Raw genomic sequence first — 15,564 nt, forward strand, 5'->3', positions numbered from 1 at the left:
GTGCTGCTCCGCAGGGTGGTCCGCCTCGCCGACCCGGATGCCGTCATCCGGGGATTCGGCGCCCTCGGCTTCCCCAACTGCGGGGGGGGCCATCGACGGGACGCACATCCCCATCCGTGCCCCGGAACACCAGGCGTCCCGGTACGTGAACCGCAAGGGGTACTTCTCCGTCATCCTGCAGGCCGTATGTGACCACCGGGGACAGTTGACGGACATAAATGTGGGCTGGTCCGGCAAAGCACACGACACCCGGGTGTACCGGAACTCCTCCGTGTGCCAGCGGCTGCAGGACGGGACCTTCTTCCCCGACCGCCACATCAGGGTCGGGGACGTGGACATGCCCGTCTGCCTGGTGGGGGATGCCGCCTACCCACTGCAGCCCTGGCTCATGAAGCCCTACACGGGACACCTCAATCCCTCCCGCCAGGCCTTCAATAACAGGCTGAGCAGGGCCCGCATCGTGGTGGAGGGGGCCTTCGGGCGACTGAAAGCCCGCTTTCGATGCCTCCTCACCCGTCTGGACCTGGCCGAGCACAACATCCCTCCCGTGGTGGCGGCATGTTGTGTGCTCCACAATTTGTGTGAGCGGAAGGGGGAGGCTTTCTTGCCAGCCTGGATGGCTGAGGCTGACCGCATGGCTGGACACTACGGTCAGCCCCGCACCGCCGCCGTCCGGGAAGCCCAGCGGGGGGCCATCCGGATCCGGGAAGCCCTGCGGGAGAGCTTCCAGGTGGAGGAGGAGGAGGACTGACCTCTCCCTGCATGCCCCACCGGGGCCTTCTTCCACCCTACCCCCCCCTTCCCCTTTCCCCTCCCTATCTACTGTACAATAAAGACACCTGTTTTTCAAACAAAAACGTCTGTTTATTTCAGAGAACTGGGGTGGGGGAGGGAGGAATGAAGGTGGGAGAAGGGAGGGGGAAACCTGGGACGAGGGAGCTGGAAGGGGAGGGGAGGGAAGGGAGGAAGGGAAAGGAAAGATCAGGGGTGGGAGTCTGGGTGCCTCTCCCGTCTCGCCACACTGCGGGTCCGGGGGCGTCGGTGGGGAATGGTTGTGGAGGGGGGGGCAGAGAGGACAGGGGGTGTGGAGGAAGCAGGAGCGGAAGCAGGAGCGGAAGCAGGAGGAGCAGGAGGAGCAGGGGGAGCAGGGGGAGCAAGAGGGGGAGCAAGAGGGGGAGCAGGGGGAGCAAGAGGGGGAGCAAGAGGGGGAGCAGGGGGAGGAGGAAATGGAAAGCGGTCTAGCAGGCTCTGGAGGTGGCCTCGCAGGGCACGGCCCTGCTCCTCCAGGGCCTCCAGACTCCTCTGGCGCAGCCTGAGGTCCTCCTGGACCCAGTGGTCCTGGAGACGGAGCTGTCGGTCCAGGAACCGGAGATGCCGCCTCTGGTAGTCCTCCTGGTTCCTGGCTGTCCTGCTTGCCCGGGCGCGGGCGGCTGCTGCAGGCGGTGTGGTGCGCCCTGCAGTCCCCGGTGCTGCAGCTGTGGTGCAAGAAGACCAGCGGTCAATGACCCCAGGGGCCCAGGTGTGTGAAACCCAGCTCCCCTCTGCAAGGCCAGGGCCCCTGCAGGATCCCCAGCTGCTGCTCCGTAGTGGGCAAGGCCCAGGCGCACGGTCCCGGGGCTCCCTCTCGCCCCAGCCCCCCGTACACATAAGGGGAACACGAGGGTACTCACAGGTGGATGCCTCCCCGGCCTCTGATGATGCAGGCGAGCGGCTCTGTGGGGTGCCTCGGGGGTCCCGGGTCCTGGGAAGGCTGGCGGCAGGCTCCTGGCTCTCAGAGCCCTCTTCCTCCTCCTCGGTGTCCAGGAGCGGTCCCTCTGCCCCGGGGTCAATCACGTCCCGGGGGGCAGGGACGGCATGAGGCCCCAGGATGCGGTCCAGGGCATGGAAGTGGGGGCAGGCCTCCGGGTCAGCCCCTGGCAGGCAGGCCCGGGAGTAGGACTGCCGCAAGTCTTTAATCTTGCAGCGCACCTGCTCCCGGCTGCGCTGGTGGCCCCTGGCGGCCAGGCTGGCAGCCATGCGTCCATAGACGGCCGCGTTCCGGTGGCTAGTGCGGAGATCGTGGACATTTGAGGCTTCCCCCCAAACCTCGATGAGGTCCACGATCTCCGCACTTGACCAGGCGGGCGCCCGCCTTTTGCGCCCCCGGGCAGGCTCCCGGGAGCCGCCAGGCTGGTCGTGGGGAGCAGTGGAGGGCTGGGAGCCCTCGGATGGCTGGCTCATCCTGTGGCAGGTGCAGGCTGTGCAGGCACGGGTGCTGGCAGCCTTGCAACTGGCACAAAGTGAGTAGCCAGCCCGTGGCCCTTTAAGGGCTCCGGGGCCGGGAGGGGGGCAATAGAGTTTCCCTGGTGTTGGCCAGAGTGGCCACCAGGGAAACCTGGGAAGCCTTAGCCTCCCACTAGTTCAAACTAAAGGGCTACACAGCCCTTAGTTCGAACTAGCTAGTTCGAACTAGGCGTTAGTCCTCGTAAAATGAGGTTTACCTAGTTCGAACTAAGCGCTCCGTTAGTTCGAATTAAGTTCGAACTAACGGAGCGCTAGTGTAGCGCATAGGAAAGTTAGTTCGAACTAACGTCCGTTAGTTCGAACTAACTTTCTAGTGTAGACATACCCTTAGAGTTTAATCATTTCTGCAAGCAAGCCTCAGAGGAAGAAAAAGAAGGTATTTGAGTTGGGCCGGCTGCCTCACTAGGACTGTTGCCTTATCACCTGTGAAACTTTGGGATGCAATTTTATGCACTCTTGAAGGTGCATGAAAACACAGGGCTATAAAATAGGTATTTTGAGAAGCAGCTGTAGAGGCTGTAACTGGAGCTTAGTTTGGAGCAAAGCTGAAACTGGGACCAAGGCACCAGAGATCAGTGTGGTTAAGAGGAGATTGAAAGGACTGCAGGGGTACTCAAAAATGGCTTTTAGGAACCATAATCTGTTAACAGGATCAAGATGCCTGACAATAGACAGAAGGAGAGTACAAACTACGAAAGGGCACATTAAAATTCTCCCTTAGGCCTGAGGGGAGGGATTTCAAATAGCAACCCCCTCTTCCTCCCCCCAACTCCGGTTAGTGTTGGCAGCTAGGGTTGCCAGGTATCCAGTTTTAAACTGGACAGTCCAGTATTTGAGCTTTCTGTTCGGGAAACAAATTAAGAAAATAGAAATGTCTGGTATCATATATATAGTAGCCCATTGTCTGTGTATCTGTAACACTGATGTACACAGTCATGCCCTCAGACATGTGCGTCAGCGCCCCGCCATCCTTCCCCTCCCTCCATGGCGGTTCAGCCAGCCCCACGGCCCCCCGGAAACCCCCCCCGCGCCAGTGTTGCTTCCCTCCCCCCTTCCTCTGGGCCCCCCCATCCTCCCCTCCAGCCCCACAGCCCCCAATCCCACCCCAGCTCTGCTTTCCACCACCCTTCCAGCCAGCCCCGCCTCCTTCCCAAAGGGCCACTTGCCGCAGCTTGCTCCCCCTCCAGGGCCCAGCTGAGTGCCGCTCAGGTGGGCCCAGCGGAAGCGGCGCTCAGCCAGGAGCGGCGCAGTGTGCCACGGAGGCAGGGGAAGAGGGGCGGGGCACCACGCAGGGAGGAGAAGGAAGCGGGGCTGGCCAGAAAGCGGTGGGAAGCAGAGCTGGGGTGGGATTGGGGACTGTGGGGCTGGCGGGGATCGGGGACTGTAGGGGAGGATGGGGGGGCCCGGAGGAAGGGGGGAGGGAAGCAGCGCTGGCAGGGGGATGTCCGGGGGGCCGTGGGGCTGGCCGGCAGGAAGAGGGGGTGGGAAGCAGAGTTGGGGGGATCGGGGGCTGTGGGGCTGGATGGGAGGAGGGGGGCGGGAAGCAGACCTGGGGGGGGAGTGCAGCCACTGGCCGCAGCCGGACCCCAAACAGCCGCTTGCTGCCGCTTAATCCCCGGCTGCAGCCCAGCTGAGTGGCACTGGTGCTGCACCGCTCAGCTGAGCCCTGGTGGGACAGGAAGGGGGGCGGGGCGGTGACGTAGACGGCCAGGGGGCCATGTACATCACCGCCCCCCTTCCTCCTCCCGCCGTGGTGCTGAGTGGTGCGCCCCTCAGCCAGGCCGCCGTGGGAGAGGGGAGGGGGAGGCAGTGACGTAGGCAGCCCCGCCCTCTGGCCGTGAACGTCAACGCCCCTCCCCTCCTCCCCCACGGCGGCCCAGCTGAGCAGGCAGCACTCAGCCAAGCGCCACGGAGAGAGGGGAAGGGGGCGGGGCCATGTACATCACCGCCCCCTTCCCCTCCCGCTGTGGCACTCAGCTGAGTGTTCCCCCCTGAGCCGGGCCGCCGGAGGAGCCAGCAGTGCAAGAGTCTGTTTGGGCTCCCCCGGGGTGGGAGGGGAAGAGAGGGCGGTGACATACACAGCCCCGGCCCCGCCGTGTACGTCACCACCCCGCCCTCCCCCTTGCGGCAGCCTGGCTGAGCAGGCAGCACTCAGCGAAGCACCACAGCAGGAGGGAAGGGGAAGGGGGATGGGGAGAGACAGAGGGGAGAGAGAGGCAGGAGGAGGAGGAGAGAAAGGGAGAGTGAGAGGCAGGAGGGGGAGAAGAGAAAGAAAGAGACGGAGAGAGAGGCAAGAAGCGGAGGAGAGCTGAGAGAGAAGGGGGAGGCAGTAGGAAGAGAGAAAGAGAGAGAGACAGAGTGAGAGAGCTCAGGAGAGAAGACCTGAAAATCCCTTCTTATGACGGGCTAATTGGCTAGTTTTCTAAATAAGACGTAATGTAGATTGTGAGGTAATGTCTAGTGTGTCCGGTATTTTTGTTGAAACCATCTGGCAACCCTATTGGCAGGAGATCTTTTTTTCCAAGTAATAGATACATTAAATAAATAATTGTTCACCCAAAATAGCATCAGTTCCCTGGAAGGGGAATCTCTTGAAAACAAGCAGAAGGAGAAAAGTAACGACTTTAGTCTGAGGAGAAACAGCATCGCATGGCCTATAATTCCAAAGAGAAACGCCCACCTCCCCAGTCATCTGCTGCGTACAAACACAGCTGATCCCCAAGGGAGTCAGTGGGCAGATTTCAGGAGAACATCTGTATTATTATCATTTGTTTGTTTTACTGCAATGCAGTGCTTAATTTGTCATGAAAAAGGACTCCAACATTTTTTTCTTTTCATAAATGACACAGCAGACCCAGGGATGCTGGGCTCTGAGGTGCCAGGCCCAGGGGTGCTGGGCTCGGAGTTGCAGGGCCCAGAGGTGCCGGGTTTGGAGCTGCCAGGCCCAGAGGTGCTGGGCTCAGAGCTGTCAGGCCCAGGGTAGCTGGGACTCAGTTCTGGCAACCTCTGGCACAAATTGAACACTGCTGTAAGGTGGGAAAGCTTTCAGTCACCAGGATCCCACCATAGTGAGAGAGGTTTGCCTTTGAACTTGGGCATTTGTGCAAATTGGACCCCATTTATTGTGCAGATGTTGTCATGAGCAAGAGTGGGAGAGTGCACAGAGAGGTTTGCTGCTTTCTGTCATGGACCTACAGGCCTCAGCGACACCAAGGAGCTGCAACATCAGCTGGAGAGGGAGGCTGGCTAACAACTGCATCCAGGTCACCTAGGCAACACCCTCTTGAGGCTAATGGTACTTGAACCAAGAGCCCTTCCTGATAAGAGCCATTCCAGAGGCAGCCAGACAGACTAAGTGCACCCTCCTCCAACAGCTCAGCTGGCATTTCTGCAGCAATGCGTAAGAGAGAAAATTGGTCTTTAACAGTTATTCATAGAAATGTCACAAAGTGTAAACACCAGCGTAACCTTTGCTTCTCCCCTCTCTCCCCTGGGAATGTGCAACACATTCAATAATGCAGCCCATGGTTTCTAAATGATATCATCTACGGCTTTAAGTAAATTAGTATCAAATCCATCTGGTTGGCACCTTTGCTGGCCTTCCAATGGAAGCTCTTCTGTCTTCCAGCACCATGAGCACACATGGATTTCAACTCTTCACATCTGCTCATAGCAGCTTTCCCCCCCGCCCCCCTCCCCACTTTGCCCACACTCTGTCACCAGCCCCACCATGGGCTGGGAATCGGACTTCTGCTAATGAATAGTACTTCTCCATCACTGGCAGCTGCCTGCTTTAAAACTGTCGCCATCAGCACATCTGGCCTCTGCTCGTGGATCCTTGCTACTCCGCGGGAAAGCACCGAGGGACCTTCTCCCAAGAAGCCATGTCACGGGCACTCCTGGGAATCAGGGATTGGGGTCACACAGAGGGGAACATCAGACCCTTCCACATCACTGTGCTGCTGCTGCTCTGCTACAGCCATCATGCAGGGGCTGTGTGGATCAAGGGCCAGGAAGGGGGGGGATCAGATGGCTCACACTGACCAATGGAGGGGAAGCTCCCGGCTTCCCTGGCTGCAGTTCTGATCTCTTCTAGCAACTGCATCTGCTGCTCAGACGCACACACAGCTAATGTTGGGGCGATGCCTTTGTCCACCTTGGATTGCTCAGGAATTCTGTCCAATGCAGTGTAGGAACATCACTGCGCTTAGCCAATCCCTCACCTGGTCAGGGTCAGCATGGATTTTAACTTAGAAAGCCAGGCCTGCCAAATATTCTCCTTTTCCAGCCCTTTCTCTCTGTTGGGTGGGCCAGGCACTAGGAGCTCAGTGCCTCAGCTCTCTGAGCTCCACCATGCAGCAACCTCCCATCCCATGCTCCAGGCAGGAATGTGGCTTCTCACTCATGTTGCTTCTCACCCTTGTTACAGCTGCTCCAGGCAGCTTTGCTCATGCTAATGTGACTTGCAATTATCAGTGAAGTTCCCAGATTTCTGCCTTTGTCCAGTATCTTCCAAAGTATCTCATTTCAGACAACAATTATATAATCCATCCATGACAGGCCAATCAGTCACACTCTAAATTAAGCATCTCAAATAAGGATTTATTGGAATTAATCAGACAATTAGTGTATGGTTATTAAATACAGTTTATTAAAATGCATTTAAGTATATTAACTATTTAATAAGACAGATATTGGTTGCAGAGCTGGTGAAAGGCATTTGGCTCATAATTTTTCATTTTTCACACATACACATACACACACACACACACACACACACACACACACACTCGAAAAGACACTATCCAGAATCCAGCCTATACAAAGACAACGCACTGAATTCAACATCTAATGTGGATAATTTAATGTGGATAAGTGTAAAGTAATGCACATCGGGAAAAATAACCCCAATTATATGTACAGTATGATGGGGGCTAATTTGGCTACGACAAATCAGGAAAGAGATCTTGGAGTTATCGTGGACAGTTCTCTGAAAACTTCCACACAGTGTGCAGCGGTGGTCAAAAAGGCAAATAGGATGTTAGGAATTATTACGAAAGGGATAGAAAATAAGACACAGAATATCTTACTGCCCCTGTATAAAACTATGGTACGCCCACATCTTGAATACTGTGTACAGATGTGGTCTCCTCACCTCAAAAAAGATATTTTGGCCTTGGAAAGGGTTCAGAAAAGGGCAACTAAAATGATTAGAGGTTTGGAACGGGTCCCATATGAAGAGAGGTTAAAACGACTGGGACTTTTCAGTTTAGAAAAGAGGAGACTGAGGGGGGATATGATAGAGGTCTATAAAATCATGAGTGGTGTGGAGAGGGCAAATAAAGAAAAGTTATTTATTAGTTCCCATAATAGAAGAACTAGAGGACACCAAATGAAGTTAATGTGTAGCAGGTTTAAAACTAATAAAAGAAAGTTCTTCTTCACACAGCATGTAGTTAACCTGTGGAACTCCTTGCCAGAGGAGGCTGTGCAGGCTAGGACTATAACAGAGTTTAAAGAGAAGCTAGATAATTTCATGAAGGTTAGGTCCATAAAAGGCTATTAGCCAGGGGATAGAAATGGTGTCCCTGGCCTCTGTTTGTCAGAGGCTGGAGAGGGATGGCAGGAGACAAATCGCTTGATCATTGTCTTCGGTCCACCCTCTCTGGGGCACCTGGTGCTGGCCACTGTTGGCAGACAGGCTACTGGGCTAGATGGACCTTTGGTCTGACCCAGTGCGGCCGTTCTTATGTTCTTATGTTCTTATCTATAAACATTGAGCACAAAGATGATGGATGGATTCTGCCCCTTTGAAATAAAAGAGTTTTGGCCATTGTCTTCTACCAGTTTTTAAAGAGCTCAGTCTGGTTAGGTGGTCAGGAAGAAGACAGAGGGGTGATTGGATTACAGTGTGTGAGTACCTTCCTTGGAGGAAAATGCTGAGGGACTCTTATTTAGTGGGTGAAGGCAGAACAAGTAGTGGCTGGATGCTGAAGCCAGACAAATTCAGGCTGGAAAGAAAGCAACATTTTTCAACAGTGAGTGTGATTAGCCACCAAAACAAACTACCCAGGACCAGGGCAGTGGTGGATTCTCTGTCTCCAGATCTAGCCAGACTGCCTTTCTGAAAGATGCGCTAGTCAATCAGAAGTTATGGGGCTCAACACAGCACTAACTGGTGAAATTCTCTGTCCTACGATATACAGAAGGCCAAGGGAGCTGATCTAATTGTCCCCTTAGCTGTTAGTGTCAGAAGTGCCGTCTGATGTACCCCACCTCTCTTGACCTCCCTGTGTGGCCTACAAAGTCAGGTGTGCGTGCAGAGGAGGTGGGGTGCTAGTCAGACTAGTTTCCCCTGGAGCTCTCTTTTCTGTCCCTGTCGTCTCTGCAATTTGGGGCCATTGCAGCCTAATGTTCCTATCCCCATTGCGTGTGTTAAGGCTGCGTGGTAATTCTGCGTACGGGGAAGCACACGAAACAGCCTTGCTGGCTGAGAGCAGCAGGGATTGAATCCCATAGTAGGTGGGTGGATCCTCGATGGCCAGACCAGCCTGCACATTTCATCTTGACACTGTTATGTACCAGATTTCGTCATGTCAAAGGAGTGAGAGTTATCACAATGTCGTTTACTCCTTGGTGTCTGTTTCTCATTCGATGTTACAATCTCCCAGTTAAACAATTCCCCCTGCTCCACTGTCCGCACCACACAAGACCAAGACCTTGAAACCTGGGATCTTCGCTGTGCTGGAAGGCCTCTGAGTGTCTCTCAGTAAGAGTGGGGGTTTGCTCCGTTATCCTGCATAATATCTTTTTCATGGCTGTTGGCCAGGATGCCATCTGTGGCTGGCTGCTTCCCTTCTGCTCCAAAGGCAGCTGCATATTAGCTGTATGTACCTAGTCTGGTGTTGTAGTTTACTGGTATCATGACAGTGCCTATTGACTCCAGCTGAGATCAGACCCCCACCCCATGCTGGGTGTGGCACATACACACCATCAGAGAGCTCCCCTGACTTAGAAAGCTGACAACTGTGGCTATGTCTACACTATGGGGCTTTACTGGAAAAAGGTATGCAAATTGCACTCCACAATTTGTGTACCTTTTTCTGATAGTTTATACAGAAGAGGCTTTTCTGAAATTTGGTCCATCTACACAGAGCCACATTTTGGGAAAACATCCTTTTTTGGAAGAGCCCTTCTTCCTCAAGGGAAGAGGAAGACAGGGCTTCCAAAAGAGCATGTCTGCTCTTCTGCAAAAAAAAGCGGAAGAGCTGACATGTTCCCTGGATGTGGCAGAGTTTTTCTGGGATACCTTCTGGAAAAAGCCCATAGTCTAGACATAGCCTGAGACAGACAAGACAGACAAAGAGGGGGAGAAGGCAGGTACTGTTATCCCCTCTAAAGTCACACTGAATTTGCAGCAGAGCTAGGAAAAAAACACAAACACATTAAACCTCTGGAGGCCCAGTCATACGGCCATGTGTCTGCTCTTCTGGGCTTCCATGCTATCTAAGGCCATTTCTCAATCCTCGTTAGTGAATGATATTTAAGAGACTTAGCAGTGAAAGATGTCAAGGTAGGCAGGTTCGCTAGGGTATGGCCGTAGAGCCATGGGATGGATGATCAGAAGGAGAGGTGGAAACGTATACTAAATCAGCAAGTCCCACAGCCTTGTTTCCTTAGTCTGTCTGAGCAGAAAATTGCCAGTGCCTTTTTCTGTACTTCTGCAGGAGGAAGGCATCTGCATGGAGTTAACTGTTCTTGGGGAATGTGTATTGTGAAACAAACCTTTCCACTGCTGTATGGATTAGCCTTTGGGGCTCTGTTGGTTAGTTCAATAAGAGCCACTCTTTTGCCAGTCAACTCCTGCCTGACGCAGGGACAATGAAGCCTTTGCATGGCACTAGGATCTAAGAGCAGAGCGAGTGCAGTGATGCCAAGCCATCAGGAGTCTTCTCAGGCCGTTTGGAACATAAAGCGCTAATTAATTGAGTGTCTTCTGTTCCCTGGAGCACAGATGCTGTAAAAGGCACCACTCATTGAACAGGAGATAAACTGTTTCCATTCATGGACATTTTAAAAAAAGCTAAAAACAAGTTTGTTTCATTAACCAACAGTGATCATAATCCAATCGAAATATGACACTGAATTAGTGCAGGGATCCAAAGCTTTTTGTCTCTCCAGTATAAATGTCTACCAGATTTCTTCCTCTCACCCCACTTATACAGCACCCAGAGAGATCCATGATAGGAATTCAGTCTTCTTCCATTCTGTCTCCAAAGAGCGGCTAACAGCTCCCTCCTTTCCTCTGTTCAGGACCGCTGGGGACTTGCAGTCATGTACGCCATACTTGAAGCACAGGTGACCTACTGTGACTACTGCTGGCTCATGTTTGTAGGCACCTACTCTCAGCTCCAACCAGACACAAGGTAATTATAGAGTGTGTGTTTGGAGGAACTAGGGGTCTGGGCTGGATGAATTTCTGCAACCCCAGGAGCATCCGAGTTTGGGAAGAAAGCTTAGGCTGGAATTTCTGTTTCGTTGTCCTTATTTAAGTTACCAATGAAGCCAAACTCTGGGAAGAGGATGAGACGGAAATGTTACACAGAGGGTACATCTAGATTACGTACGTTCGTCTGTCGAAAGAAGATATGCAAATTCAGAGCTAATTTGCATATCTTTTGATCGTATTATCAGAAGAGGGTTTTTTTTTTAAAGTGTAAGCGGTTTAGATGGGGGGGTTTCAAAAGAACTCTGTACACCTCATTTTTTAAGGACGAAGGGTTCTTTCAAAAAAGGGGGTTCTTTAAAAAAAACCCATCTAAACTGCGTTCACTTTCGAAAAAACCTCTTCTGATAATGTGATCAGAAGAAGATATGCAAATTAGCTCCATATTTGCATATCTTCTTTCGGCAGACAAATGTAGTCTAGATGTACCCAGAGCGTAAAAGCTCTGCTCATGCGGGAATGTCATCTCTTTACAGGCTTGCTTTGTAGAAACAGAGGCAATCACATTGGTACCCTTGGAATTAATGAACAGCATTGTGGATTCATTAGTGCCTTTGGCTGCTTGAACCAAGAGGGGGAGTGCATGGCACTTCTTCATGCAGTGCACTCAGAGTGGTGCCAGCTTGCCTGACCCTGAAGTGCATGGACCACTGGGTGGGTGAGCTTTCTGCAGCCAGACATGTTTGGCAGTGCTGACAGCACACCTGCTTGGGCTCCAGAGTGCAGGGGGGTCCTTTGACATGCTGCTACCCAGTGACTTGGCTACCCTGGATTTCTCCAGTTTGGAATGATACACCTGGTTGCATTTCAGCCTTTCCCGCTTCACCTCTCTTCTCCCAATACACTTCCTATTACTTTGAGTAGAATAGCCAGCTCTTCCAGATCCTATTAACACTGAGCACTTACTCAGCACTTTACATCTACAAAGCACCACACAGACCGTAACTAATTAATCAGATGTTAATGATTCCTTGAAGGTGCAGCAGACAAGACAGCTATCAATCCTTCCTACTCCCATTGCACCCTGCCACCTCTACAATTACCTTCCTGCAGGTTTTCCTCCTACTTTTCTGTATTTTCCCTGTGGCCTCCACTTTCAAGGAAGGCGGGCTCAGCAAGCCGCTGACAGTTCTGTGCTCTCGTTATGTATGCATGGCAAGCAGGTTTGGCTGTGTTTTCTGTGAGAAAGACCAGCATGGGAACAAGAAGAGACGGAGCAGCAAGTTCACACAGACATCCATTTTACTCTCTCTAGTCGAAAAGCAGAATTTACCCTCAGAAAATACTCACTGCTCAGGGAAACACCTTTGGCCTCCAGTAGTCACACTGACTCAGCATGGAGCCCATACAAAACACACCATATACCGTCCAAAATACGGCTGCACAAAGCTCATAGAGCTGAGAAGTGGGGAGGGGTCTAGTGGGTAGGGAATTGGACAAGGGCTCAGGAAATTCAGAGCTCAGTTCCTGTCTCTGCAACAGACCTGCTGTGTGACCTTGGGCAAGTCACATTTTTGCCCTGGGGAGCCACAGTTCACAGCCACACAATGGGATTAATCCTTCCCTAGTGGTAGTGGGGAGGGGGAGGAGGGATGGAGGACAGGGAAATAAAATCCTTTAATGGCTATGAGGTGCTTAGGTACGCTGGTGATGAGCACCATATGAATACCTAGAAAGAGAGAATTTCATCCACTGAGAATGTTAGAATTGTCCAATACACTTTTACTGATGGTGAAGTGGCCACCTAATGCAGAGAAGCCTCATGGAGATTCACACTTTCTTCTGCTGTGTTGAGACTCTAGACAGCATGGCACACACAATTTGCTAAATCTGAAAATGGAGCAGAACTGCGATGACTAGTTCATGCCACCCTGCAGAGCTGGCTGTCACCTGCCGGCCTCCGCCCCCACTTCTGCAACTGGCTGACGAGGCCCTGAAATCTACTCGGCAGCAAGGCACCATTGTGCAAGCTGCAGCTTTCTCCATAGCTTGCTGCTATCATGAATGGGGTGAGAAAAGGGAGAATAGCACAAAAGTAACACTGATTTGTTTTGTTCCCTGGCCTTCTTAGCAGGTGAAGATGCCAAGACCGGAAAAGCTGAGGGGGCTTGGGTGCCAAAGCCCCAGGAGAAGTGAGATCCCTCCGGCCAGGTACACGGCGTGATTAATCAACCTTTGCACTGACATTACCCCAATGAACACGACAGGGGGAAATCAAAACGTGTCTTTATTACATGCAAAAATATTCCAAAGCAATGCAAATTAAGCAATTTAAGCCTGGCTGGCATTCCTCTGTGCACTAGCATTAAAAGTTCCCAGTCTGGAATAGCAATTTCTAATCACAAGCCTAATCCAAGCCAGAATGAGCAAGAGCCCAGGCAAGTGCAGTAGTCTGGTGACTGCACAACTAGACCAATCATCAAGGTGTCTACTCAATGGACATCAATTATTGACAGAATTTTACAAACCAGACTATAAAATGTTTAATGCAAAAGAGCCAATATAATGAAGTACAAGCTACAAGTTATTTCCATGTACTGACCTCCCACTCTCTAATGTCTTCAGTAGGAAGAAATATTCAAGTCATTGCACTGAAAGAGACAGACCAGAGGGGTGTAAGAGCTCCCTGATCCCAGATCACTCTGTGACTGTGGCAAGGCTCTGTAACCCAGCTTCCCCATCTCTGAGAGACGGATGCAGCGAGAGACGGGAGACTCAGGAGAGAAGACCGACGTGGAGGAAAGACCTGAAAATCCCATCTTATAACAGGCTAATTGACTAGTCATATATATAGTAGCCCAGTGTCTGTGAGGGTATGTCTACACTACCCCCCTAGTACACTGGGGGGGGGGTAATGTAGTCATATGGAGTTGCAAATGAAGCCCGGGATTTGAATTTCCCGGGCTTTATTTGCATGAAGCCGGCCGGCGCCATTTTTAAATGCCGGCTAGTTTGGACTGCATGCCACGCGGCTACACGCGGTACGGACTAGCTAGTGGAACGAGGTGTACAGCTAGTTCGGATTAGGAAGCCTAATCCGAACTAGCTAGTTCGTGCTGCGTGTAGCCGCGCGGCACACAGTCCGAACTAGCCGGCATTTAAAAATGGCGCCGGCCGGCTTCATGCAAATGAAGCCCAGGAAAATCATAAAATCATAGGACTGGAAGGGACCTCGAGAGGTCATCGAGTCCAGCCCTTCACCCTCAAGGCAGGACCAAGCTCCGTCTACACCATCCCTGACAGATGTCTATCTAACCTGTTCTTAAATATCTCCAGAGAGGGAGATTCTACCACCTCCCTTGGCAATTTATTCCAATATTTGACCACCCTGACAGTTAGGAATTTTTTCCTAATGTCCAATCTAAACCTCCCCTGCTGCACTTTAAGCCCATTACTCCTTGTCCTGTCCTCAGAAACCAAGAGGAACAAATTTTCTCCTTCCTCCTTGTGACACCCTTTTAGATATTTGAAAACCGCTATCATGTCCCCCCTTAATCTTCTTTTTTCCAAACTAAACAAGCCCAGTTCATGAAGCCTGGCTTCATAGGTCATGTTCTCTAAGCCTTTAATCATTCTTGTCGCTCTTCTCTGTACCCTTTCCAATTTCTCCACATCTTTCTTGAAATGTGGCGCCCAGAACTGGACACAGTACTCAGCTGAGGCCTAACTAGTGCAGAGTAGAGTGGCAGAATGACTTCACGAGTTTTGCTTACAACACACCTGTTGATACAACCTAGAATCATATTTGCTTTTTTTGCAGCAGCATCACACTGTTGACTCATATTCAACTTGTGGTCCACTATGACCCCTAGATCCCTTTCCGCCATGCTCCTTCCTAGACAGTCGCTTCCCATCTTGTATGTATGGAACTGATTGTTCCTTCCTAAGTGGAGCACTTTGCATTTCTCTTTATTAAACCTCATCCTGTTTACCTCTGACCATTTCTCTAACTTGCTAAGGTCATTTTGAATTATGTCCCTATCCTCCAAAGAAGTTGCAACCCCACCCAGTTTGGTATCATCTGCAATCTTAATAAGCGTACTCTCTATCCCAATATCTACATCATTGAAGAAGAGATTGAACAGTACGGGTCCCAAAACAGACCCTTGCGGAACTCCACTTGTTATCCCTTTCCAGCAGGATTTAGCACCGTTAACAACTCTCTGACTACAGTTATCCAGCCAATTATGCACCCACCTTATCGTGGGCTTCAAATCCCGGGCTTCATTTGCAACTCTGTATGACTATATTACCCCCCACCCCTCAGTTCGAACTAGGGGGGTAGTGTAGACATACCCTGAGTCCGTAACGCTGTAGCATTACATCTTGCCTCTGGGGGGTGCTGTTGCCTCCTGCCGTGGCACTCGACTGACTTTTGAATCGCTCAGCCAGGCCGCCGCATGGGAGCTTGCTCCGCTTGTTCCCTGCAACGGCCCAGCTGAGCCGCGCAGAACTCCTTCGCCTCCTGCCGTGGCGCTCAGCTGAGTTCTGTGCTGCTCAGCTGGGCTGCTGCGGGGGAGCCCAAACGGTCGCTTGCACTGTTTGCCCCCGTACGGGGAGCGAAGAGCCCAAACAGCCATTTGGGCTCCATGGTCCCCCCTAATGAGAGGCAGGAGGGGGAGAAGAAAAAAAGAGATGGAGAGAGAGGCAGGAGGCGGAGGAGAGCTGAGAGAGAGAGGGGGGAGGCAGGAGGAGGAGGAAGAGAGAGAAAGAGATGGACATGGAGGAGAGACCCGCAAATCCCGTTTTATGATGGGCTTTTGGCTAGTACCCAA

General features: G+C 52.0%; 1 protein-coding gene across 1 annotated transcript; it reads right to left on the minus strand.

The window, feature by feature from the left end:
* Nucleotides 1-881: 881 nt before the first annotated feature.
* LOC142818404 (uncharacterized) lies at nt 882-2,510 on the minus strand. Its single transcript, XM_075897769.1, has 2 exons — nt 1,671-2,510; nt 882-1,475 (listed from the first exon to the last, which is right to left on the minus strand). Exons 1-2 carry the CDS (start codon nt 2,218-2,220, stop codon nt 982-984), a joined length of 1,044 nt encoding a protein of 347 aa, XP_075753884.1. The 5' UTR covers nt 2,221-2,510; the 3' UTR covers nt 882-981.
* Nucleotides 2,511-15,564: the final 13,054 nt, after the last annotated feature.

Source organism: Pelodiscus sinensis, chromosome 15 (genome assembly GCF_049634645.1).
Source record: "Pelodiscus sinensis isolate JC-2024 chromosome 15, ASM4963464v1, whole genome shotgun sequence".
NCBI lineage: Eukaryota > Metazoa > Chordata > Testudines > Trionychidae > Pelodiscus > Pelodiscus sinensis.

Excerpts from the sequence above, each read along its gene's own strand:
- LOC142818404 (XM_075897769.1), bottom strand. The coding sequence starts at position 2,220 with ATGAGCCAGCCATCCGAGGGCTCCCAGCCCTCCACTGCTCCCCACGAC. Across the intron at positions 1,476-1,670 it reads GGCCGGGGAGGCATCCACCT|CTGCAGCACCGGGGACTGCA; the intron begins GTGAGTACCCTC and ends CTTGCACCACAG.